The sequence below is a fragment of the Malaclemys terrapin genome, chromosome 12, assembly GCF_027887155.1.
Source record: "Malaclemys terrapin pileata isolate rMalTer1 chromosome 12, rMalTer1.hap1, whole genome shotgun sequence".
Classification (NCBI taxonomy): domain Eukaryota; kingdom Metazoa; phylum Chordata; order Testudines; family Emydidae; genus Malaclemys; species Malaclemys terrapin.
The window spans coordinates 1,045,294-1,070,385 of record NC_071516.1 but is presented as its reverse complement, the minus strand read 5'-3'; the positions used below and the strand labels follow the sequence as shown (position 1 = coordinate 1,070,385).

Sequence of the window (25,092 nt, the reverse complement as noted above, 5' to 3'; positions counted from 1 at the left end):
ACTATTTTCCTGGGCATGTATCACCACTGAACATGCATCCTAACACCTGGGCCCAATTGCTCCCCCTCTTATTCTTTGTCCGTGGGCAAGGAGGGGTCAGGGAAGGGTGTCTGCGTTCCCCACAGGTGGCTGGATTGTCTCAACCTCCTCCCAGCATGACACCTCTCAGCCCCTGAGCAGTAGCTGAGGTGCTCCCTCAGGATGGGGGTCTCAGGCAGGCACCGGGTCTCTGCTGCAGGGGGGCAGCCTGAGATCACACAGACAGTGGGGCCATGACCGGATCATTCAGGTTCCCTGCGCACAGGAAAGACTTCATTTGCACCTTACAGGATTGAAACAGGATCCGGATGCAGATCTGCTGGTGTCTCATGTGCTGCCCATTTGGGGTGACTCCCAGGGTGGGCAGGCTCCACTCCCCCATACCAGAGTCTGACTTGTGTGGTCCAAGCTCAGACCATCCACAGACCCAAAGCTTTGGCACATGCTTTGCCAGACTGAGGCCAAACATTTTCCAAGAGGCCAAGGCCACCGTTTTTGCTCCCATGATATCTCTGTTCTGTGACACCATTTCGTGTCTCCTCCAAGGCCCTTCAGGCCTGGCCGCTAACATTACGCTTCTCAGCTGTCACGTTAAAGGGCCCCAGATCGCTTTGGTCTTTGTTTCAATTCTGTTTATTGACGATTTTCTATATTCACTGAACCCCAAGCAAACAGAGACAATATAATACAGCAGTGCAGGGAGCCCACCAGCTTGGTGTCCCCGTGGACTAGCACACGGCATGTCAGAGTATAACCCAAATCCTTATCGTTCCCGAGCCGCGCAAGGGAGAGCAATGGGGCTGGAGCAGAAATGGGGTAGAGAGATGTTTGGCATGAGAGCGGAGGGGATTCAGGCAAAGAAAGGCTGCCTGAGACCTGCGCCTGACCCAGGACACATGGGCAGACCCCGGCTGCAGATAGTCAGGCTGACATGCACCCAGCTGACACAACCTGGCAGGGCGTCCAGCTCAGGCTTCTGCGAACTCCCCTCCTGTGTTTGTGCTTCTCCCAGGCTTGGCACTGGCTGGGAGCTGGCCTCTGGCAGGATGCCATAGGTCACCAGGTGGAAGCCAGCCCTTCCCCCTGCTGGCCCCGCCCCACCCATGCAGGGTTTAAATCCCCCCTAGCTCAGCCTGAGTGCTCAGAGATAGCCCCTGACAGCACCATGAAGGCAGGTACCATCTTCCTCCTCCTGGGGCTCCTCACCCTGGGGAACGCCGAGAAACGCGGTGAGTGGTTTGCCTTGTTCCTCTGGCCCAGGGCAGCCAGGGTGGGGGAAAGAGCAGTGTGCCGTCATGGTGTGATGCAAGCCATGGCGCTGGGGTATCTAGAACCCAGCAGCGGCTTGGCCTTCGATGGCTGGGTAACGAGGAGCTCCATAGTCCTAGCCCTGCGTGGCGCTGACGTGGGCTCAGAGGAGGATCCGCCACATGCTGCCCATGGAAATCCACCCTGCTTACAGGGCTGCCTTTCCGGATGGGCCCTTGCCCAGGGACCAGGCCATGCATGCTGTAAGATCTGCCCGGAGCACACTCAGCACGTGCAGTACGCAGCCCCAGTGCATGGCCATGCAAGCGCACACAGGTATTTATATCTGTAAGTTGCAGGTGGACGAGCGAGGCCAGGGTTTGAACACCTCAGTCCCGAGCCGCCCACCCCCAGGACTGGCCATGCTGACAGCTGCTGTCAGCTCTGGGTGGCACTGCGCCAGTTCAATCTGGTAAGGCTGGTTTTTAAGAGGCACAGACATTTTTGCCACCTGGCTTCACCCCCTTCTCAGAGCAGGGACCAGCACAATGCTGTAAACACGGGAGCTCTGTCCACACTCCAGCTGCCAGCCCGGCTTTCCCAGCCCAGCTGCACCGGGGAACAGGCTCTTCTGGGTTTCAGAGGGAAAGAATTGACTAAACAGCAGTGGATTTCAGACTCAGCCAAGCTAACGTCTCCAACATGAAACGACTAAAGGTGGCTGCAAAGCCTCTGCTCTGTAACCGGTGCTGGCCCTCAAATGGACAACAAACTAGCTGTCCGGCCTGCAACTCCTGCTGCAAAAGGAGTCTCTGGCCAATCTGGTCTCTCTCCGCACTCTCCAGGTGAGACAGGGACTAGAAAGCCAGACAATCCCCAGCCCAGAATGCTGCCCGGAGCCTGGTAGCAAGACTCCTAATACGTCTATCAAATCGGGGGTGGTACCGTGTGACCGGAGAATAGCCAAGATAATGGCTGTATTTAAGAAAGGGGGAAAAAGTGATCCTGGAAAATACAGCCCCTTTAGCCTGACCTCTGTAGAACATAAGGGCTTCGAACAAATTGTGAAGGAAAGAATAAAGACGGGGAGGTAAATGGAAAATGGGATAAAATGCTCCAGGGGTTTACCAACGGCAGATTGTGCCTGACTAACCTGGTGTCTTTCTTTGATAAGAGAACTGATTCTCTAGAAGCAGGACGTCAGTAAAGCATCTGACAGGATGCAGCTAGTTAAAGTGGAGAAGATGGGATTAGCACAAGAACTGTGGTGTGGGTGAGGAGCTGAGGATAGGGGAGATGACCCCGAAAGGGGTTGTGCTGGAAGGGGGAGGGCCGGGCTGGAGGGAGGTTCTTGGTGGAGCTCTTCTAGGAGCAGTCTTGGGACCAATCTTATTTGATAGTTTGATTGGTGACCTTGGCACAGAAAGCAGGAGTGAGCTAATGAAATTGGCTGAGGTCACAAAGTTGAGACATTTTGTTTCAAATGTAGCTCCATTTAACAAAAATAAAGGTAAAAGCCACTTGGAAAGTGAAGGTTTTGCTCCACCGGAAATGACCATTTGTGTGTGTGTCTTGGCCACTGAACCGAAAGCTCCATCCTTCGCCCAGCGCGAGAGTCAGAGGCAGCGCCCCAGATGAGGGGCCGGGTTCTGCTGCCCCTGATGTTGGGGGAGCATGATCGGGCCCTTCCATCTCCCGCGCGCGTCAGACCTCAGCCAGGCAGCAGGTTCTTCTGTGGCAAAACCCCAGGGGGACCCACAGGCACTGGGGTGAACGCTGAACATCTCCGCTCGACCCTGGGAGAGGCAACGCTGGCCTTTCACTGCAGGCTGTTTGCCTTCGACGGGCACATCGCCCCAGGCTAGGAGCAACTGACGCACAGCAGCCCAGTCACACAACTGCAACAGAAGCACGTTCTGCTCTGCTGCGGCTCCCCGCGGCGCAGGCCCGGGACGGGCTGGGTTAATGGGCTGAGGCATGGACATGATGGGGGGCTTTAGAATAGTTAATAAATATTCACCCGTCTAAACCTTACAGCAACTCCCTGCAGCTTCGTGCTGTGCCTCCCTTCTCTTGGGGTAATGACAGTCCTCTCCTGCAAGAGCCCTCAGCTTCGGGCACTTGGCCTCGAGGATCAGGCCGGGACCCTGCATTTCCAGGCTGGGTTGGGAGAGCGCAGCAAGGACAGCTGCTCCCCTCCCAGCAGGGCATTCCCTGCAGAACAAGGTTCAACAAGGACAAGTGCAGAGTTCTGCACTTAGGATGGAGAATCCCATGCACTGTTACAGACTAGGGACCGAGTGGCCAGGCAGCAATTCTGCAGAAAAGGACCTAGGGGTTACGGTGGACGAGAAGCTGGATATGAGTCAACAGTGTGCCCTTGTCGCCAAGAAGGCTAATAGCATATTGGTTGCATAAGTAGGGGCATTGCCAGCAGATCGAGGGACGTGATCATTCCCCTATAGTCGGCACTGGTGAGGCCTCATCTGGAGTATTGTGTCCAGTTTTGGGCCCCCCACTACAAGAAGGATGTGGAAAAATTGGAAAGAGTCTGGCAGAGAGCAACAAAAATGATTAGAGGGCTGGAGCACATGACTTACGAGGAGAGGCTGAGGGAACTGGGATTGTTTAGTCTCCAGAAGAGAAGAGTGAGGGGGGATTTGATAGCTGCTTTCAACTACCTGAAGTGGGGTTCCAAAGAGGATGGAGCTCGGCTGTTCTCAGTGGCGACAGATGATAGAACAAGGAGCAGTGGTCTCAAGTTGCAGTGGGGGAGGTCTAGGTTGGATATTAGGAAAAACTATTTCACTAGGAGGGTGGTGAAGCACTGGAATGGGTTCCCTAGGGAGGTGGTGGAATCTCCATCCTTAGAGGTTTTTAAGATCAGGCTTGATAAAGCCCTGGCTGGGATGATTTAGTTGGGGTTGGTCCTGCTTTGAGCAGGGGGTTGGACTAGATACCTCCTGAGGTCCCTTCCAGCCCTGAGATTCTCTGGCTCTGTGACTGTCTCCTCCAAGTGACATGGGCTCTTATCTCTTGCACAGCCACAGCTAAGGACGGTGAGTGTCCGGCCGAAATGAAGGGGCCCGCACGCCCCCCTCAGGCCTACTGTCTCTCGGACGAGTCCTGCCCAGGGAGCGAGAAATGCTGCAGCGAAGGCGACAGGAGAGTCTGCGTCCTCCCAGATTCAGGTACTGGCTGATCCCCTACGGGCGGGCGGGAGAGTCTCTTCAACCCCGTCCCAGAATAAAGCACAAGGTGGGGGGGCTGACAAGACAAAAGGCAGCTCTAGCACCGTCACAAGGGGGTCTCTGCACAGAGGCGTAGCGGCCGGTGGAATTCTCTGCTTGGATGGCGCTACCACCTGTTAAGATTAGGGTGATCAGCTCTCAGGCTTCAGGGCATATGCTGACTGCTGCAGGGGTCAGGAAGGCGCTGCTGAGCTGTACTAAAGGGGGCTCTGTGGGGAGTGAGGCCATGAGCCCTGCACCAGGGCGCTGGGAACAGAGATCCTCAGGGCTCTAGGAGAAACGGCTGCCCACCATCAGCCAGAGCCAGGCCCACCCTGCGATGCCCTCACCGGGGCTGTGCCAGAGCCCCCAGACTACAGCAGCTCCTGCCACGAGGCGTGGGGGGAGCCTGACACTGTGTCCTGCCAGCTGAAAAGTGACGTGCGGGGTTCTGGCTCTGGCCGTTTGGTCACAATAACCCGCTCCCTATGATGCAATGTAGTCATTGCCTCATCTCCTGGCTCACAGTCCCCAGCTCCCTCCCAGCCTCTGCAGGGGAGGCAAAGGGAGACGTGTCCAAGCTATGCTAGCCAAGGGGCAGACTTCTGCTTCTGCAGAATCTGTGTCAGCACACCCTGCAGGAAGGAGAGTGGGGGAACCCATCCAGTCTGGGAACAGCATCTCTTCTGATACAGGCCACAGCTTCCCTGGACTTCAGGCCCCCTCCTTCCCGCCCTTGGGAGTTGCTGTGCTCTGTTGTGTCTGTTCACGACATCACCATGCCCGTTAGAACGGCTGTGGTTACTCACACAGGTGTGCTACATTTTCACACTGCACCTGGTGCTCATTCTGTAGCCGCTCCGGCTGCTCCAGTGAACATATCACACACACCAGGAACTCTTCCTTAGCAGCAAAGTGACAGGCGCTCTAGGGAGATCGGCAGTTCCACAGAAGGGCATTGCATTGCCATATACCTGCCAGGCCTTGCCTATTTGACCGAGCGATCCACACCCCAGAACTGGGCCGTAAGTACACATGGCTTGACAAATTCCCTGTGCTTTTCCCTTCTTTCCCAGTGCACCCTGGGTATTGTCCCAAGCCAGACCCTGGCCTGGTCACCATCTGTCTTGTGAGCTGCTCTGACGACGCGCAGTGCTCCATGGACGAGAAGTGCTGCGTTATCGGCTGCCACAGAAAATGCACCAAAGCTGAGCCAGGTAAAATGCTGCAAAGTAACTCAGGGGGCTAGCGGCAGGCACCATGGCCCTTTTCTCTGGGCCTAGCACGGTCCCTGCATCAGCCTGGTGCACAGGCTGGATTTCCAAACCAGTGAGGTCATGATAACGTGGACATTTCGCACTTACAGCTGTGTGCCGCGTTCGTGCATTCAGTCACGGCAGCTGGCCACTCATGTGGCAAATCAGGCACGTTTGCCAACCCACTGACCCAATTTGCATGTGAAAACATGGTCATTGTGACATGACCTGGCCTTGCAGCTGTGTGCCTGAACCCTCTGGAAATTGCTCCCTCGCCCCTCCTCCCGGCCTGCTAACCACCCCCAGGGCTCCACTGCAGGGAGGAGTGAGAAAAGCCTTTTTGCAGAATAGCGCAAATATAAAGATGCCACATTTATTATGATAACAATTTGATTTATGACCAATAACTAATATCTTAATCCTTATACACACACATTATACCATTATACCTAATACCTATATACACACACACACACACACACACACATCCATCAGATGTTCTGCAGCTGCTGCGTAGTTATCAGTCCTGCTTGAGTTTGCAGCTTGGTTCGTAGCTTGTGGCGGTAACTGGCCAGGAAAGCCGGGCACAAGGACGAGCTGGGTCTCTGTTGGGCATGCACCGAAGCCCTTCCATGTTGGCAGCAGAATGTTACCCTCCTCCAAAGTTTTCCATCTCACCCATCCTTTTTGTAGGCTTTAGTTTGAATCCAGAGTCTATAGGTCTTGCTGTGTCACGCTGCCTTCAGGTTTGGTGATTGATCACCCGTCAATTGCAGACATGACTTTCAGCCTGGGACCGGGCTTTGATCTTCCTTCTATTGTACCTTTTCTTTTTAGGGTGGATTCTTCTTACTTTGTTAGGGCTCTTGTCTGCATCTTCAGCCATTGGTGTTTGAACTCTATTTAATCAGGACAGGCTGGGGCTGGAGGTTGATTCCATCATCCATACATACCTCATTCACACATCTAAACTAAACTAATAAGATTACAGCAGGGTTTGCAAAAATGAAGGTTGCAGCAAGCCCTTACAAAATGGAGTAAGCGTTTTAAAATGGGGTTTGAATTACAATATGGCAAACAGTGAACAGAAGTTACAATATAGACAAGTATAATGGATGGCAAACAGTGAACAGAAGTTACACTGTAGGCAAGTGTAATAAATGGTGAACAGAAGTTCCAATACTGAAACAGTGCAAGTCTCAGTGATTTAAGCAGGAATTGGATTGATAGTGAAACTTACAAAGGCAGCTGACTGAACAGCTATGGCTCTTAACAAGCATCTTAATTGTTAATTAGCCAGTTATTGGGGTAACCGGTTTTATGAATGAATATTGTTTCATTCATAAAACTTTACTTATGAAGTTACATTAATAAAGTGAACAATTAAAAACAATTTCATTCATTAGTTCTACAGCCTGGGCCTTGGGCAGCAGAACCCAAGGAGCTGCCTAGCCAGGCAAAATGCCCAGCGGGGGAGGCCCTTGGCCTGGGCTGATAGCGATTAACGGAGGCTTTTGCAATCCGCTGAGCACTGTCATGCAGGAGATGGGTCAGTATGACCCCAGTCCTTATCTGGGTCCAAAATCCTGCAGCTCCCCAGCCAGGGCGGTTTGATTAGAACCAACAAGGAACAAGCCTCCGCACCAGCAGCTTCTGGGAGCCAAGCATCTCCCACACAGTCACACCATTCTGCACCTGAGCCGGCCTGGCCAGGGCTTTCCCCCCGGCAGCCGACAACCCCTAGATGCTTCTCAGGCCAGGGTGAGGAAGGCCCTGCCCGTTCGCTGACTCGGTTACACTGGACTCTGACTCTTTTCCAGCCTCCCCTGGTGTTTGTCCCAAGAGGAAAGTGCTGCAATCATTTGCTCCTTGCAACAACAAGTGTGATACCGACAGGAGCTGCCCTGCGGAACAGAAATGCTGCTTCACCGGCTGTGCCCTTGACTGTGTCCCCCCACAAGCAGGTGCCCTCAGCACCACCCCGCCGCCTGCCCAGTCCGGAGAGGGCTGGGACTGGACCAAACAGACTCCAGAGGGAGGCAGTGTTCCAGGTGAAGAGGGGCCAGGACTCTGAGTGCACGGGGAGGCGGGGGGGTTGGCCCATTTCTCACCCAATCTCCCCACGCCCTGGAGAGTCCCTGCCCTTCTGCAGTGAAGCTGGGCCCTTCCAGCCCTGGGAGGGGCGGTGCCGCAGTGACTGGGACAGCTCAGGAGCAGCACAGCCCTGCAGCCAGTGCTGGGTGCAGCCACCACCGTCCGTCAGTAACGTGTCAGGTTGCCAACCCTCCAGGATTGTCCAGGAGTCTCCAGGAATTCAAAATTAATCTTTAACTACAGATTATGTCCTGTGGTGAAACCTCCAGGAATACGTCCAACCAAAATTGGCAACCCTAGTAACGGGCGGAGGGAGACCTGTGCTTTACAGACCGTTTTTAACAGCGCCTCTGGACTGCAGCCTTGTTAGCCCAGCAGGCACCTGCACTAGCTGGGGGGGTGTTCTGAGCTCGCTGGCACTTCCTGTGTGCTGGGAACAAGGGCCCAGGGTTATTTCTTGAGCCTAGACCTGAAAGCTCTCTCCTGCTGTGCGAGGGGTCACTGTAACTAGGCGGTAATTAGCCAAGGCGACTGGCGTGAGAGCGGGGGCTGCGTTAGGAGCTGACATTCACTACCAGACTCGCTTAGACCGTCCCCTCGGGCTGTGCATTTGCAGGAGCTGGTGTGTGCAGAGATGGCTGCACACCAGCCTGCCTGCTTGGTGCCCGCCAGTGCCAGGATCGCGGCGGCAGTGGCGGGTGCAGATCCTCGGTGATGCACGTAGCTGGTCGTTTGCATGCGGCTCTTTCGGAAGGAAAGTGCCTCAGTGTCTCCACCAGAGAAACGAGCGATGGGTGCCTGGGGCTAGCTGAGCGCCACGTACGACCAACATGGTGTTATTGCCACTAGTACAGGAAACTCAGCGGGGGGGGGGGGTTCTGTCACCCCCTGGCAGTTGTTCCTAGGGCCCCATTTTTGTTGCAGGGAAGCCTGGGATGCCAAGGAAACGTGGCACCTGCCCACCCAACCTCATCAAGTGTCTCTACACAGAGCCCCCTCTGTGCCTCAATGACAGCGACTGCCGGGGACGGCAGAAGTGCTGCTACAACATGTGTCGGTTCCGCTGCGTGGACCCGGAGGAAGGTACCAGAGACGGCGGGCGGCGCCACTCGTGGTGTCAGCACAAGAGCTAGGCACAGAGTTACTGGGGCAAACCCCCCCCCCCTCCCGGTTCACTGGGTGAGGGCAAACGGTGGCACCCTCGGCTGCGCCCAGCCCCAAACAAATCCCCACAAATTGCCTCTCTCCCCATCCAGCACCGGGCTCATTCCACTGTGTAGCACAGGGATCCGCATCCTGCCCTCCAATGCCCCCGTCTTCGGGCACCTCTACTGAGAGCAGCTCTTTTATCCCTGGGGGTGCCCCAAAGACCTGGGGAAGAGCCTGCGGTTAACGACCTGCCCTGGCTGCAAACCCTGGCAGGCAAAGGGCACTGGCCTGCATTGCCTGCTGCACTGCCTCAGCCATTGGCAGCAAATTGGTTGAGGGTGGCACAAAGTGGGCATGGATTAGGGTAGAGGGAAGGCAGGGAGAATGAGTGCTGGGCTGAAATTGGGGCGAGAGGAGCTTGGGCACAGGGTTAAGGCAGGGGGCTGAGAGCACCAAGGGCAGGGGGGTGAAGGCAGGGGGCAGCCAGGGCAAGGGGTGAGGGCACGTAGTTCTCTTTCCTCCCATGGGGATGTCATCTGCCCACCCCCCATCTCACATCTCTGCCCTGTGACCCCTTGTGTTCCAGAGAAACCCGGCATCTGCCCAGCTGAGGCCCCAGAGGGCAGCTTTGATCCCTGCTTTTTCCGCTGCTCCGAGGACAGGGACTGCCTGGGAAGCGAGAAATGCTGCCTCCTGAGCTGTGGGGCCGGCTGCCTGGAGCCCGTGCAGGGTAACGTGTCCTGACCGAGGCAGCCAAGTACAGAGCCCTGTGCTCGCAGCCAGGGGCCCCCAGCCACCCTGAGGACTCCACCCCCAGACCTGCTCTGAGAGATCCTGACTTCCCCAGGCCCCGGGGCTCAGAGTCTCAGCGGAGGCTGGGCTAGAAGTTGCTGCTCTGGGTGGGACGCTCTGTCCACCAGGAGCTCTCAGCCGGGGGCCAAGAGGTGGCAGGTGCTCGGGACAATGGCTGAGAGCGGAGGGGGGCAGTGTCCGTGGGTGCAGGCAGGGCTGGCGAGGGGGGAGACAGGGCCAGAGCCGGGGGGGAGACGGGCTGAGCAGAGAGGGGCAGGAAACAGGACCCCAGGACAACACCGAGGCTGCAGTGCTGCCCTGCCCCAGGCTGCAGAGCCCCCAGCCCGCAGCAGGAGGCGACCCAGAGGCCCTGGCCAGGGGATTGCCGCTGCCACAGACCCGCCCTTTGCCGTTTTGGGGCGAGACTTAGGACAACACCTGGGAAAGAGCGAGGCCACTGGACAGCGGCTCGGCGGGTTTGGGGTCTGCGGAAGGACGGCAGACGCTAGGCCCAGCAGCGTTGAACCCCAACCTCTCCCCCGCAGCCCTGACCCTCTGGGGCGGGCTGGCGATGCTTAGCCCCCAAGGCAGGCAGCCCAGCTCAGACCTTCCCCAGTGCCAGGCTCATGTTTAACCCCTCGCTTCTGCGGCACAGACGGGGCAGCCTGGGCAGGGGGCCGAGGGCTGGGGGGGGCACGTCCAAGGAGGCACTGGCATGAAGGAAAGGCCCCGCAGCTGGGTCCGTGAGGAGAAGCTGCAGGGGATCCCAGCCCCAGGGGTCCCACCCAGAGAGGAGAGGTGAGGGGGAGTGAGAGCTTTGGCAGTTCGCCCCGTCTGGGAAGCCGCTCAGAAACGACAGCCCAGGGGCCTGTGCCGGCCTTGTGCACCCTGCCAGCATCTGGTGGCAGCCCTGGAGCAGGGACACTCTCCCCCAGGCACCGTTAAACCCTACTGAGGCATTCGAGGTGCCTGGAGAAAGGCTCTCGGTCTGGGTCTCTGGAATACTCCGAATTCCTGTGGTGGAGGGTTGCCTGGTCAGCACCGGGCCATTAAAAGTCTGGTCGGCGGTGCAGCAGGGCTAAGGCAGGCTCCCTGCCGGTCTTGGCTCCGGGCGGCTCCCGGAAGCAGCGGCATGTCCCCCCTTCAGCTCCTATGTGTAGGGGCAGTCAGGGGGCTCCGCACACTGCCCCCGCCCCAAACGCCAGCTCCACAGCTCCCATTGGCCGGGAATTGGCGGGGTCTTGGAGGTGGGGCATGGGCATGGGCAGGGGCAGGGCAAGGGTGTTCAGTTTTGTGGGAGTCGAAAGTTGGCAGCCCCACTCTAGCGCCCTAGAGGCTCCTGCCCTGTGGACATCTCTCGGGCTGTCCCACAAAGGGTCTGTTCTGGGCCCTCAGATATCTGCCAGCTGCCAGTCCAAGTGGGTCTCTGCGACGTCTACTCCTTCCGGTACTTCTACAATGCCACCGCCCAGAGGTGCGAGCAGTTCTTGTACCGCGGCTGCAGGGGAAACGCCAACAACTTTAGGACAAAAGCCGAGTGTGTCCAGGCCTGCGCAGGCCACGGTAAGGGAGAACATTCCCACGCAGCTGGCTCTGCCTGGGGGGGCTCTGCGCCCCTGCCCCAGGATACCAGGGACACCCCTGGCAGGGCCCTGCTCACTGGAGTCAGTGGGTCCTGGGGGGCGAGAGGGGCTCAGGCCCTGGAGTCTGGGCTGGAGTTGGAAGCGGAGGTGAGGCCAAGAGCTGGAGCAGGGCCCAGGGCGGGGAGATGAAGAGGAGAGAGGGGGCCGATGTAGGGGGGAGACGGGGCCCTGGCTCACTCCCCCATGGAGCTGGGAGGCGTTGCCTGCGTGTGGGCGTCTCAGCCGCCCGCGTGACTGTTCTGTGCCCCAGAGAAGCCCGGCGAGTGCCCAGCCGTCGCACAGGGACAGGCTGGTGCCTGTGACGAGAAATGCCGCCGCGACGACGACTGCCCGGGTTCCCAAAAGTGCTGTGGGAACGGCTGCGGCTCTGAGTGCACCTCAGTGACCCCAGAAGGTGAGAGCTGCTTGCTGCTGGGGAGGGGGGCTCACAGGGGTTTCCCTCAACGCATGCACCCCCGAGCGCCCCCAGCTCCCAGGGAGGGCAGGCTGGACTCTCGCTGAGCACTCTCCTGGGGTGGCCAGCAGGGTGGTGAGGGCCACACGGTTCTCCCCGGCCTCCGGGGGAGTCACACCCCGGATATGGAGCCAGGGCACTGGGACTGTGCTCCGTGCAAGGGAGTGGGGAGCTGGCGGGGGAGGGGGCAGGTTGCTGGGACTCTCCTTCCCGAGGTGCTCCCTGTCCCCGAGGCAGGTGGACATGCGAGAGGCCAAGACCAAGCAGGGGCAGGGGTTGGGCTAGGCCAGGGCCAGGTCGGCCCATTTCCCGCAGGGACGCCCCTATCGCCACCCAGGGCTGCAGGCCCAGGGTCTGATGCCCCGTGACTGTATATCGCAGTGAGGCCCGGAGTCTGCCCGGCATTGAGGTTTTTATTTTAATAGTTTTTCTAATCTCCCTGAGCATTTCACAGTCACTATCACCATCCAGGTCAGGTGGTTGGTAATATATCCCTACTGCTACATGCTTATTATTCGAGCATGGAATTACTATCCATAGAGATTCTATGGTACAGTTTGATTCATTTAAGATTTTTACTTCATTTGATTCTACGCTGATCCCGGGATGAGCCGAGTACCGATCTCCACAGGGGCTGACGGCCGCCTGCCTGAGCAGGGGCCGGGCCCAGGGCTCGCTCAGTCAGGAGCCAGAAGCCCAGTCCCATAAACCTGCCCTGAATGATGCCAACTCCCGGCTGGCCTCAGAGACTCTAAGACTGGCAGATTTTTAACATGGACATGGGGCCTTCTCTCCACAAAGAGCGCTGGTGCAGGGGCTAAGGGCACAAGGGGACAGCGGGTGTGGGGTCTACCTTCCTTCCTCCCCCACTCCTCCCCTGCACTTCAGTGAGCGGGCCGGGTCTGACTCCGTGTGGCTATTGGGTGTTGCAGTGAGGCCTGGAGTCTGCCCGGCATTACCAGGAGGAGCCGTCGGTGCCTGTGATGAGAGATGCCGTTCTGACAGCGACTGCCCGGGCGCCCAGAAGTGCTGCAGCAACGGCTGTGGCCTGGCCTGCATGGCGGTGAAACTTCTCGGTGAGAGGCAGCGGATCCTCGTGCAGGGCCTGTCGTGGATCAGTCCTTAGAAAGGCACATTCAGATCCACGGGTGGATTTTGAACCCGCTGTGTCCAGGGGACATTCAGCTGGCCCCGCTGTGCCCCAGACTTGTAGGGACCCATCTGCCCAGCACAGCCAGAGACCCTGCACCCAGCCCAGAGCTCCTGGTGGAGCTAGAGCAGACCTTGTAGAAAGAGACGTTCAGACTTGAGCTAACACCCAGGTGACAGAACCCACCACCCCTCTAGGGGAGCAGTTCCCTCCCTGCTCCTTGCTTCTAGCCTGGACATGTGGGGCCCCAGCTCCCAGCCACTGCTCTCAGCTCCCTCTCCATGCAGACAGCTGCAGACCGTGACCGAGTCACCTCAACCTTCTGGAGAAACTAAACAGATGGAGTTTCTGCAGTTGCTCCCTGCAGGGCGGCCTCCAGCCGCAGACGCGTTCTCTCTGGCTCATCTCTGCCCCTTCCCAGCACGTCCGCCTGTCTGCAGTGAGCGGTGGGTCCCTAGCCATAGACCGAGACCACTGGGCACTTGGGGACTCGCTTACTGCTGGGGCTTGGCCTGCGGTGCACACAGAGGTGGCATGGCCCAGGGAAGCCTCCTTTTAACATCTTGGCAACGTGTGCCCCATCCCCAGCAAGCCTCCTCTAGGGCGACCATTTTATAGGGTGTCACGGAGTGGGGGGAGACCAGGCCCTGCATCCCCGGCTTCCTGCGATTCACTATGACTCTCAGCCAGCCAGTAACACAGAAGGTTTATTTAGATGACAGGAGCACAGTCCAAAACAGGCCTTGCAGGTACAGACAACAAGATGCCCCCCGTTAGGTCCATCGGGGGGGGGGGGAGGGCAGGGAGGCCACAGCCCCATCTGGGCTCCCCTCCATTTTCCCAGCCAGCTCCAAACTGAAACTCCCTCCAGTGTCTCCCTCAGCCTCCCCCCGGCTCCTCCCCCAACCTTTGTCCAGTTTCCTGGGCAGAGGTGTCACCTGGCCTCCAACCCCCCCCAGGTTCTCATGTTACGTGCTCAGGTCTCCTCCCCCAAGGAAAGTCTCCCACCCCCAATGTAGACAGTCCCAGCCAAACTCCCCTGCAACCTTCCCAGGCCAATACTCCCCCCTCAGTATTCAAAGAACACATCAAAAACATTTCCACTTCGTCACATCGGGACAGTCCCAATATTCAGGCCTTTTTCTTATATAGGCGCCTATTACCCTCCACCCTCTGTCCCGAACTTTGACGCTTTCTATCTGTCACCCTGGCCTCCCACTCTGTGATGTCCAGCCGGGGGTGCTGGCGGGAGCTGATCCGCATGTGCGCAGCCATTTGCAGACGGTTTGCTCCTGAGCTGCCCGGGCTGGTTACCCTGCTAGGACTCCGCTGTCCTGGGCAGCCCTGCTCCCAGCAGAGGGACAGGCCAGGGCAGAGGGCGCAGGATGGATCTCTGAGGGAGGTGGGCACTGATTTCTCCAGCCCCTCCCTTCCCAGCGCACTGTGTGTCTCACCCTTTGGCTGCTCTCTCTCAGTGAAACCTGGCGTGTGCCCAGCCAGAGGCCCGGGGGCCAGCGAGGAGCCCTGTCTATCCCCCTGCGCCCAGGACAGCGATTGCAGAGGAACCGCCAAGTGCTGCCCCCTCGGCTGTGGCCGCACCTGCCTCGCCCCTCAGAAAGGTGAGTCTGCTGCCCTCTCTGAACGCGCTGAGCCCGGCCCCACAGGCAAGGCTCCCTAGACTCACTGCTGAGCAGGTGAGAGGCATCCGGGACATGCAGGGAAGGGCCAGGACCCACCGCAGAACCACGCCCTGAATGATCCCCACTCCCCAGCCAGCGGCTCAGACTCGGGCCATCGTTCCCACAGGGAGCTCAGTCCCAGGGGCCGGAGATGGGGTGTGGGGCACAGAGTGCTGGGGGTGAGGGGGCAGAGGACGTGGGCCTAGAGAGCTGGGACTGGGGGCCAAGATGGAGCAGAGTGAGGATAGACAGGGCAGGAGCGCTGGCTGCAAGGAGGGCACATGAGCTGAGGCCGAGAGGGGACTGGCTGCTGAGGGCAGGGCCTGGGGGAGAGGACTGGACGTGCCAGGACCCAAGCCAGGCATGGGTCAAAGGACAGAGAGGGGCGACCTCTGAGAGTGCAAAGGGCAAGGAGAGGCCAGGGAAGGTGTCAATGCAGCAGGCCAGGGGACTGGTTCTGGGCCACCCTTCAGGCCTGGCCCGGCCCATTTCCCCAAGGATCCCCCCGCCTGCCGCCCCATTCCCGCATGGAGTCGCTGGGACTGGGCTGGGGCAGCTCTGTGACTGGGCAGGGCCTCACCGCCATGCGCCCGGCCTGTGTTCCAGAGAAACCGGGGCTTTGCCCAGCATTTAAAATCAGAGACGAGGGGCCTCCCCTGACGCTGTGCCAGCAGGACAGCGACTGCCACAAGAGAGACAAGTGCTGCAGGATGGGCTCCAGCTACGTCTGTGCACCGCCCTCCCCCACAGCAGGTGAGACAGAATGTGCCTGTGTGGGCTTCTCCAGGTGCACCCCGTCACTCCCTCCCAGGGGCCGATGGCTCGAGGGCCGTTTCCCGGTTCAGGGGCTGGGATCCTTTGGAGCCCGGGACCTTTATGTGTGGGGGGGCAAGGGCACCAGGAGGCGGAGCAGTGAGGGACTAGTGGGACAGGCAGTGAGCAGGGACCTCTGACAGCATATGGGGAGGGTGGGGTGCCTATGCGGGGGGCTGAGAACAGAGGCAACCGGGCCTTTTCTTCCTAAGATACAGTCCTGGGAACGAAAAGGTCTCAGTGCAGGGAGTGGGGAACAGCTGGAACTCAAGGGCAGAGGCTGGATGGAGGAGAGAGCAGGGTCTTTTGTCAGCCCGGGAGCAGAGATGTGCTGCAGCCATCGGTGCCGCGCAGAGTGCCCTGCGCAGGGCGAAGGTAAACCCCACGCTGTGCCAGTGGCAGCAGGAATCCGAGCTGTGACCATCCCTCGCCCCCATCGGTTTGGTACTAATGCTGCCCACAGCCCCAGCCTTCGGCCAGTCGCCTTCTGGGGGGCAGAACTGGACTCTGGGGAACGGCAGCTCCCTTCCTGGTTGGTGAAGAGGGTCACTCCAGGGAGCTGCAGGGGTTTTAGAATGGGGCGGGCAGCACCCAGGGGCAGGGAGATCCTGGCTTTGCCCATCATTACCTGGCATTACGGGGCATGGAGCTGAGAGAAGGGAAAGGATAACGCTGGGCAGGGAGGGGGCTAAGTGTGATGAACGGCGCACGGAGCTAGCGGAACGGGACAGGCACCAGGGTCCTTCTTCAGTCCTGGTCCGTCCTGGTTCCCTCGGGACACCCCCTTCCCCATGGAGTTGTGAGGCTACAGCTGGTGCGGCTCTGGGCCCAGCCGAGGTCTCACTGCCATGGCGCCATTCTGTGTAACAGGGACCCCCACATCTGGCCCAGCCACCCCCGAGGGGCATGGTGGGCAGAGATGCTACAGTGACCAGGACTGCCCGGGAGCAGAGAGGTGCTGCAGCCATCGGTGCCGCCAGGCGTGCCCAGCGCAGGGCAGTGGTGAGTTTCCGTGCCCGTGCTGAGGGAATGGCAGCGACTGCTTGCGCTGGGAACACACTGACAGGACCGCGCAGGGGGTGGACAGGAACAGGGGCTAGAGTGGGGGTAGGCAACCTATGGCACGGGTGCCGAAGGCGGTACGCGAGCAGATTTTCAGTGGCACTCACACTGCCCAGGACCTGGCCACCGGTCCGGGGGCTCTGCATTTTATTTCATTTTAAATGAAGCTTCTTAAACATTTTTAAAACCTTATTTACATTACATACAACAATAGTTTAGTTCTATATTATAGACTTCTAGAAAGCCAGCATCCCACACTCCCCACGTCGGCAGCACCCGGCTCTTAGCGCCCAGCCCTCCACCTGATCACAGGCGGCTTGGGCCAGCGACGCTCCCTTCCCCGGTGGGCTCAGACCCCTCCCTCATCCCCTGGCCTTGCCTTGGCCTCCCTCTTGCCAGCTCCGTGACTGCCCCGGCCTCTGTCTGCGCAGGGAAGCCTGGATTCTGCCCCGTGCGCAACGGGCTCTACTTCAGCTATGACTGCGACGCCAGATGCCAAGGGGACGGCGAGTGCCCCGGGGCCCAGAAGTGCTGCCTGCGCGGCTGCGACCACGAGTGCTTGGCCCCTTCTGAAGGTAGGAGATGGTTCAGGTTGCACCTGGGCAAGGCCGGGGGGCGTCTGTGGCCTCCCAGCAGGGCAGTGAGACGCTGGTCCTGAAGGAAGCCCCAGCTACTGCTACAGGGGAGAGACAGAGCAGAGCCAGTCCCTGCGGGTTTGTTGGGGTGTCTGGGATATGCCAGCCTGGCATGTGCCCAAGGCTCTCTGACAAGCTCCCAGGCATAGGGCCCCGGAGCCACCATATCTGTGCAGAGATACAGGGCTCAGGGATCCCAGGGCTCAGCCTGCAAAAACAAGTCACCCCGTGACTGTGACATCATGACAGACCGACCAGTGACGAGTCAGAGGGGAGTGTGACATCACGACAGACCGACCAGTGACAAGTCAGAGGGGAGCGTGACATCACGACAGACCGACCAGTGACGAGTCAGAGGGGAGCGTGACATCACGACAGACCGACCAGTGACGAGTCAGTCGGGAGCGTGACATCACGACAGACCGACCAGTGATGAGTCAGTTGGGAGCGTGACATCACGACAGGCTGACCAGTGACGAGTCAGAGGGGAGTGTGACATCACGACAGACCGACCAGTGACGAGTCAGAGGGGAGTGTGACATCACGACAGACCGACCAGTGATGAGTCAGAGGGGAACGTGACATCACGACAGACCGACCAGTAACGAGTCAGTCGGGAGTGTGACGTCACAACAGACCGACCAGTGACGAGTCAGAGGGGAGCGGCCGTCTCAGCGGTGGGGCTCAGTGACCTAGGCATAGATCAGCAGCGCACCAGGAGAGCCAGTGGATCTGGTGGGGAGGGTGCTCGTCCCGTCACACAGACCCCTGTGAGCCCCCTCACTCCTCTGCCTTCTGCTTTGCAGAGAAGCCCGGCATCTGCCCCCTGACAGACGGGACAACGTCCGATTCCCCCTCGTGCAAGTCCTCGTGCGCAGAGGACAAGGAGTGTGCAGGGGACCAGAAGTGCTGTGACAGTGGGTGTGGCCGGACATGCCAGGCCCCGGAGAGAGGTAATTAGAGCAGCAGGGCTGGGCTCCCCTCACTCCAGCATGAGGCTGTCACCCCCGTGAGCATCCATTGGAGCCCCCTTGCCCCGCCGGTGCATCCCCAGCAGAAAAGGGTTAACGCAAAGGGTTAATGCTCTGTGCTGTGATGGCCAGCGGCTGTGTGCGAGGGAGGCCGAGGGCAGCTGGAGACCTCCCCGCCCCCACGCCAGGTGCTGCCTGTGCTCCAGTGCGCCGATGGGCCAGGAGCCCCCGCTCCAGCACAGGGGTGCCCGGCGCAAGGTGTGGAGACGTCTGCTAAGCAGCCGTTCCCCAGGCTTTGGGCAGCCCTGGGTGGTGGGGAGGGGAGCTGCAGCCCCCTCTGGACTCCAGGGCGAGGCTGGAGAGCCAGGTACCAGCAGAGGCAGCACTAAGAACCCCCCAGTGCAGCTCCAAGAGGCCAGAGGGTGCAGGAGGATGGCCTGGCTGGCTGTGCCATCGCCCTAAGGAGGGTGTGGTGGGTCCCCACTGTGACACCCTCTATCCAGCAGCCTCCAAACCTGCCCTTCTCCCCCCCTCTCGTCAGAGAAACCTGGCGCGTGCCCAGCGCAGAAGCCCTGGCAAACACTGGTGCCGTGCAACGAGGAGGACACCTGCGCTCATGACCGGGATTGCCCCAGGCAGGAGAAGTGCTGCTTCGCCGGCTGTGCCATGCACTGCGGCCCCCACTACAAAGGTAACCAGCTAGGCTGCAGTGACACCCCCCAGAGGGACCAGCCCCATTCGTCCGGGGCAGACTGGCAGCCCAGGGAGAGAAAGGGCCCTATGCCAGGGCAGGGCAGAAGAGAGAGGGTGGATGGGGGTGCAGGAGCCAGGAGTGAGCTTGGGCTGGAGGGGGCTGAGAGTCTGGTGGGGACCCTCCCCCATGGGCAGTTCTCATTACAGGCGGATATGGAGGGTCCCCTGCCTGCCACGGAGGGGTTCATTGTCCCTCTCTCATCCCCTCCCGCTCCCCAGAGCATCCCGGTGCCTGTCCCAGGGCAAAGGCCTGCAGCGACCCGACGCAGCGCCGGTCAAACCAGTGCCTGGACGACCACGTGTGCGAGAGACACGAGAAGTGCTGCGAGACGGGGTGCCGCCGGGAGTGTGTGGCCGTGCGCACAGGTACGGGCACGCTCCCTTCCCCGGCCCTGGGCTTCCCTGGGCTCTGCGCACCCCTGTGATCAGGCGTCCGGGCCCCCTGCTGTCTTACAGAGAGCGAGGACAAGTCTGGGGACGGCACCACGGGCCCCTGCGTGGACGAGTGCAGGGCTGACGAGGAGTGTCCCAAAGGACAAAGATGCAGAAGCAGTGGCTGTGGCCGTGTCTGCCAGGAAGTCTCCCGAGGTCAGGCTAGACCTAGAGCCTGGGGGCAGCATGGAGTTTGGGCCTGCACAGGCCACGGACCAGCATGCAAAGGGGCACCGCTCGGGCGGGGCCCCATGCCAGGGAAAGGAGAGTTGGTATCGCTGTGCATGGGCAAGGGAAGCTTCCCTCTGCAGTCACTGCTCACAGGCCGTGCAGGGCTGATGTGAAGGTCTAGCCCTCAGCGTCAGGCCCTGCCCTGCACGTCAGCACTGACCGAGCCCGCCTCTCCCAGGGCCCAGACGTCAGCGTCTCTGCCGAAGCTGGCAGGGGTGTTTCTTCCTGGCCAGGACCCTCGTTCCTGCTTGGGTCGAGCTCTGTCCCAGCCAGGTTCTGTCCTGCCCTCGTGCCTGGAGTGCGGGAGGCGCTGTGCCTGACATCAGTCCCGTGGCTGGATTGCTCCCTGGGCAGGGAACGGTCTGTGCTGGCCGTGTTGTTGTTGCTCATTTATTCTGGTCGTTTGGGGCTGCTGTGTGTTTATCCTGGAGAAGGCTGGTCAGAGCAGCGCCCCATGCATGGGGGAGGTTTGGGGTGGCCCCTCGCTCCTGCAGGAGCTTGTTCCAGTCTGGGGCCAGCCCCAAGGCAGTTCTGTCTCCTGCCCAGATGAGCTTTACCCTCCTGGGGGGGGCTCCATCCCAGCCTCTTCCCAGCACTCTAGGCTTGGTTGGACGTGCAGGGCCCAGGCCCTGAGCACTTTGAAGATAAGGCCTGGGGCTTTGAAGTGGAAGGGCCCCTTCAAGAGTCTCTGGGCACCCAGAGGGCAGCACTCTGGGGCCTTCCATCACCCTGGTTGGGCCAATTCCTTCAGGTCCCCTGTTCCCACATGGAGTCGCTAGGCTCCAGCAGGCCAGGTGTCTCATGGGCACGTGGCCGCTCTGTGTTGCAGGCGTCTGCCCGAGGCCCCTGGGCTTTGGGCCGTGCGTGGAATTGTGCTTTGCTGATGTGGAGTGTCCCAGGGGACAGAAGTGCTGCAGCAATGGGTGTGGCCACGTCTGCATGACGGCAATCACCGGAGGTGAGCTCGGGCGAGGTCAGCCCTGCCCCAGATGCAGGCACTCCCATCCATGCAGGGCCCAGGGATGTGCCCCTAGCCGAGCAGGGAGGAGAGGTCGGGGTCACTCAGGGAAGGGGCAGGACCCCAGCCCCAGTAACCAGCCCTGGGTGATCCCGCTGCCCCCCAGGCCCAGGAGCTCAGAGTTTCTACTCAAACTGCTTCTCTCCTTCCTGAGCCCTCTTCCCACGGGCAGGGCCGGCTCCAGGGGTTTTGCCGCCCCAAGCGGCGGAAAAAAAAAAAAAAAAAAGGCCACAGTCGTGATCAGCGGCAATTCAGCAGTAGCTCCACCGTGCCGCTTTCTTCTTCGGTGGCACTTTGGCAGCAGGTCCGTCCCTCTGAGAGGGACCCAGGGACCCGCCGCCGAAGAGCCCGACGTGCTGCCCTTTCCCCTTGGCCGCCCCAAGCACCTGCTTGCCTGGAGCCGGCCCTGCCCACCATGGGGAGCTCCCAGCTCCAGATGCCAAGGGCTGGAGGCTGAGCCCATGTCCTGGGGCTGTTCTATGTTCCAGGGAGACCTGGCCTGTGTCCAAAGCCCCAAGGGAAAGGCCTTTGTGTGGAGCGATGCCAGGAGGACGAGGAGTGTCCCAGGGGGAAGAAGTGCTGCAGTAATGGGTGTGGTCACGTCTGCATGTCCCTGATCTCTGCAGGTAAATTTAGTCCCTCAGCATTAGCGTCTCCAGAGCTGAGCCCTGCCCCACACGCGGACTCTGGGCTCTTGGGGGAGGGCCCGTGTGTGGCCAGCACCCAGCACCACAGGGCCCTGGCCTCTCGGTGCCACCACCAGACATTGTGACATTATTCCTCCTTCCCTCCCCGCTGCATGCACCAAGAGCTTTTCTGTGAGGAGAACAAGGGCTGGGAGGCTGGGTAAGACCGGCCCTGCCCAGCACAGACAGCTGGGTCCGCTGGCATCTCGCCTCTTTGCCGCGGCGTTTGTGGGCCTGCCGTGCCACCAGCGGGCAGCCATGGATCCTCCCAGCGTCACGGGCGGGGTCTGGGCGGATCCTTCGGAGATCTGCAGTGAGAAGTCAGCAGGATTTGGGGGGCCTGTCGGGGTTTTATGGACACAGACACTCTACAGCTCGGAGGGGGAGCTCCAGCCATGAGCCAGCTCACCCCGTCTGGAGGAGTCCAGGTGCCACGCAGACAGGTGGCTTCTCCAGCGGCAGCAGAAGCCCTTTGAGGGTGCGTCTCCCGTCAGGAAGCAGCTGAGGGAGCCTAGCAGTGAGCCACCCCTGGGTGCTCCCATGCACACCCCCATCCATCCTGCAGCTCAGGCCATGACAGGGGTCACCACTGGCCTTCCCCAACCTGGCAGAGTTCTCACAGCTTAACCCCCTCCCTCTTAGGGTGAAAGTCTCCTGCCAGCTGGGACCTTCTCCCACCCGACCCCCATCCTGCATCAGCCTGTGGCTAATCAACCCCTTCCCCTTCTCCTGCATCCCCTGTGGCTGGAGTTACTGTGCCCTAGAGAGTAGCTGGAGGGACCCAATCTGCGGCTGGGGGGGGTGCTTGGCACCTGGGGGCAGGAGGGGCAGTTTGCAATGTTACTGGACTCCCTCCTCCAGCTGCTTCTCCCCATCCCAGCCCTGGCTGCCCCTTGTTCCCCATTGCCTACCACAATGCGCCCAGGATGCAGAGGGCCCGTCCTGGCTCCGCTGGGAGCTGGCACCAGGGTGTGACGGCCTCAGCAAGGCCCAGCCAGCCAATCAGAACATGGCTCTGGGCAGTCAGGGTCCCCAGCCAGATCCTAACCAACCCCCGGGTGCTGGGATCCGTGGGTGCTACCACGCGACTGGGCCCACTGGCTCCCTAGCACACCCCTGTACAAGGCCCTCTGGTCTCCTCCTGCTGCAGAGAAGCCTGGGACCTGCCCACCGGACCCAGCAAAGTGTCAACACGCAGCCCCCCCGGAGTGTGACAGTGACGGCGGGTGCCCTGGGAGGAAGAAGTGCTGCTTTAGGACGTGTGCCATGCGCTGCATAGACCCAGAGGAAGGTACCAGTCATGCAACCAATCACTGCGCACGGGGGTGTAGGGCCAAGCGAGCGCTCACGGCTCTGGCTGCACCGGGCCCGTTGGGAGGGGTGTGCCGCCCCCGGCTACTGGCACAGATCGCTGCACCGGCCTCACTCCTATCTAGGGGCACCAGGCCCTGCTTCACCAGGGCAGGATCCGGGTACCTGGCCGCTTCCCAGCTTTCCTATGGGACAGGGAAACTGGGCAGAGGGTGGTGCGGAGCCTGATGCTCCCCCAACACGTGGGTCCCCGCCAGAGCTGGAATGGGGCTGGGACAGGGTCCCCAGGAGCCTATGGGAAGTGGGGTGTTCAGCAGAACGTGGGGCAGGGAAAGGGGTAAGTCTGTGCCCAAAGCTTGGAGAAACGTGTCCCGTAGCCCGCCCCTGCTGTGAGCACTGAGCTTGTTTGCGTTTCAGATGCTGTATAACGAGCGGGCCCAGCGCTGCAGGAGCTGAAAGGAAGCCACACCTTTATCACGGGACAGCCCATCGTTTGAACCCCCTCGCTGGCCCGGCCCCCTCCCGCCTGCTCTGCCCATGTAACCTCCAGACCACGACAGACTCCCCAGCAATAAAGCGAGTGCCGGCGCCAGGCCTGAGTCCTGTGTTCCCTGCCGAGCTGGGCTTTCCAGCCACGAGCCCGCCCGGCGGGTCCCTCTGGGCGCAGCTGAGAAGGTGCCAGATTTCCTCAAATCCGCCTTGCTGGAACCACAGAGCGGAGCCACCTGCAGGCCCGACGCCAGCCCCGGGGGCGGAGACACGGCTCCTGAGACCCAGCGCCAGCCCAGCCCTGCTGAGCTGAGGGAAAACGGCGCCCCGGGATGAGTCCTGCCCCCTTATTCAGACTGAACTCAAGCCACTCGCTGGCTCTGCCCCCAAGTCCCACCTCCCGAGCGCCTCCCATCCCGCTGCACTGGGGCTCCAGAGAGCCCCCGTAGCCGGGTGGGGGGGGAGCAGAGCGCTCTCCCCCCAGAACCCAGGCACACACTGTAGCTCTGCTCCAGCTCTGCTTCCCGCTCCTCGTCCTTGTCCCCTCGGCTCCCCAGCTCGGGCGCCAGGCGGTGTCAGAGCTGAGCCGCCTCGGTTATAAAACCGACCGAGCCCAAGTAACCAAACAAAGGCAACGGGCCTGTGCTGGGGGCTGCCCATGGGCCCCCTGAGTCTTGAGCTCCCCTGGAAGCGTCAGGCCAGGCAGCAGCACTCAGCCGCCCTACAACAACCCAGCAGCAGTCGAAGGACAAAGGGGGTGTCCTCCAGGGACATCAGTTGCTATGGGCAAGGGGGGCAATTGTCCCCTTCAGACTTAACTAGGGCTGTAGGCTCCATTATCTCTTTGCTCCCCCACCCGACTAGGGAGACAATCGTTAGGAAAGCAATAATTGCCTCATTCTTCTCATGTTGCTCTGTGGGACAGGCGATGCTCTCCGTGCCCCCCACCAGAAATCTTCTGAAAAGCTGCCCTTGTTCTCCCCACATCACTGCCCCTGCTAGGGGGTCTGCACTCCCACCACACCCCCAGCCCATCGCCTGGCCATCTCCCAGGCTCTCTAGGCTGGGATTAGTTGCCTCCCGGGTGCTTGAGGAGGCTGTGGTGGTTTTACTTGCCATTGGGATAGGATCCCAGCTCACAACTGTGAAACCCCAACCCCTGAGCATCACAAAACCGAACCCCAGCAGCGTGCCCCTGGCCTAGCAGGGCTGAGCTACGCTCCAGCCTGGGAGCGAGCCCTGGAAGGGGGGACAGGCAGGGAGATCAGCGAAGGGACAGAACTGGGGACATGTTTCAGGCCAGGCACAGAATGGCACAGCTGACGTGGTTGCCCTGTGCAGAACCCAAACTCCAGGGATGAGCCGTTTCCATGTGTTCCCAAGCCCCTTCTAAAGCCCAGCAGAGACCTCACTTTGGCCCATATGTTAGAACCACCCAGTTCTCCTGAGCCCTGGGCTCAGGCCTCCCTTCCTGCCAGCAAATCCCCCAGAGCTGCTACTAGACCCTGTCCCGGGAGCCCCAGACACATCCTAGCAACAGTCAAAGGAGTTGGGCCCGGCAAGCAGCTCCTCCCACACAGCAACAAACCCCAGCAGTAGGGGAAGGGAAACCCACCTGTATTTATAGGGTTTGTTTCCCCAGCCTCACCAATCACAGGGCAGAAGAGTCCATTTGGGTCCAGAAGGGGAGCTCTGGCTTTGTGTGCATGGCTGTCTGCCCTGCTAATGAGAGGCCAGGCCCAGAATGGGCTGGATTCTTTGTGGGTCGAAGCAGAACAGACCTGCAACCTGGGGGAAGGGGGGATTGATTTGATTTTCTCATTTCCATTGCCTGGCAAGCTGGTTCCACCAACCTGTCTGAGTGGACTCTCCCAGGGGAGGGGTGGAGCCAGAGCCTTTAAACTCATCTCCTGAGGCTGTGCTCAGGTTGGTTGGGGCTGGGGCTTGGTGTTGGTGT

General features: G+C 60.2%; 1 protein-coding gene across 2 annotated transcripts; it reads left to right on the top strand.

Moving 5' to 3' along the window:
* The first annotated feature begins 1,174 nt into the window (after positions 1–1,174).
* Positions 1,175–23,238, top strand: LOC128846423 (balbiani ring protein 3-like). 2 transcript variants are annotated; one of them, XM_054045515.1, is made up of 21 exons: positions 1,175–1,268; positions 4,332–4,478; positions 5,594–5,734; positions 7,594–7,824; positions 8,792–8,950; positions 9,603–9,746; positions 11,204–11,371; positions 11,702–11,845; positions 12,838–12,981; positions 14,531–14,674; positions 15,341–15,487; positions 16,418–16,549; positions 17,041–17,184; positions 18,051–18,197; positions 18,757–18,906; positions 19,188–19,334; positions 19,425–19,556; positions 20,461–20,589; positions 21,138–21,275; positions 22,486–22,626; positions 23,064–23,238. In XM_054045515.1, the coding sequence occupies exons 1-21, from the start codon at positions 1,205–1,207 to the stop codon at positions 23,072–23,074; spliced, it is 2,904 nt and encodes a 967-aa protein (XP_053901490.1). In that variant the 5' UTR covers positions 1,175–1,204; the 3' UTR covers positions 23,075–23,238. The 2 variants fall into 2 exon arrangements, with proteins under 2 accessions (XP_053901490.1, XP_053901491.1); XM_054045516.1 differs by lacking the exon at positions 19,425–19,556.
* Positions 23,239–25,092: the final 1,854 nt, after the last annotated feature.

Bases quoted from the DNA above. Each gene is read 5' to 3' on its own strand.
- LOC128846423 (XM_054045515.1), top strand. From the start codon at position 1,205: ATGAAGGCAGGTACCATCTTCCTCCTCCTGGGGCTCCTCACCCTGGGG. The intron at 8,951-9,602 runs GTACCAGAGACG...CTTGTGTTCCAG, and splicing joins CTGCGTGGACCCGGAGGAAG to AGAAACCCGGCATCTGCCCA. The intron at 15,488-16,417 runs GTGAGACAGAAT...TCTGTGTAACAG, and splicing joins ACCGCCCTCCCCCACAGCAG to GGACCCCCACATCTGGCCCA.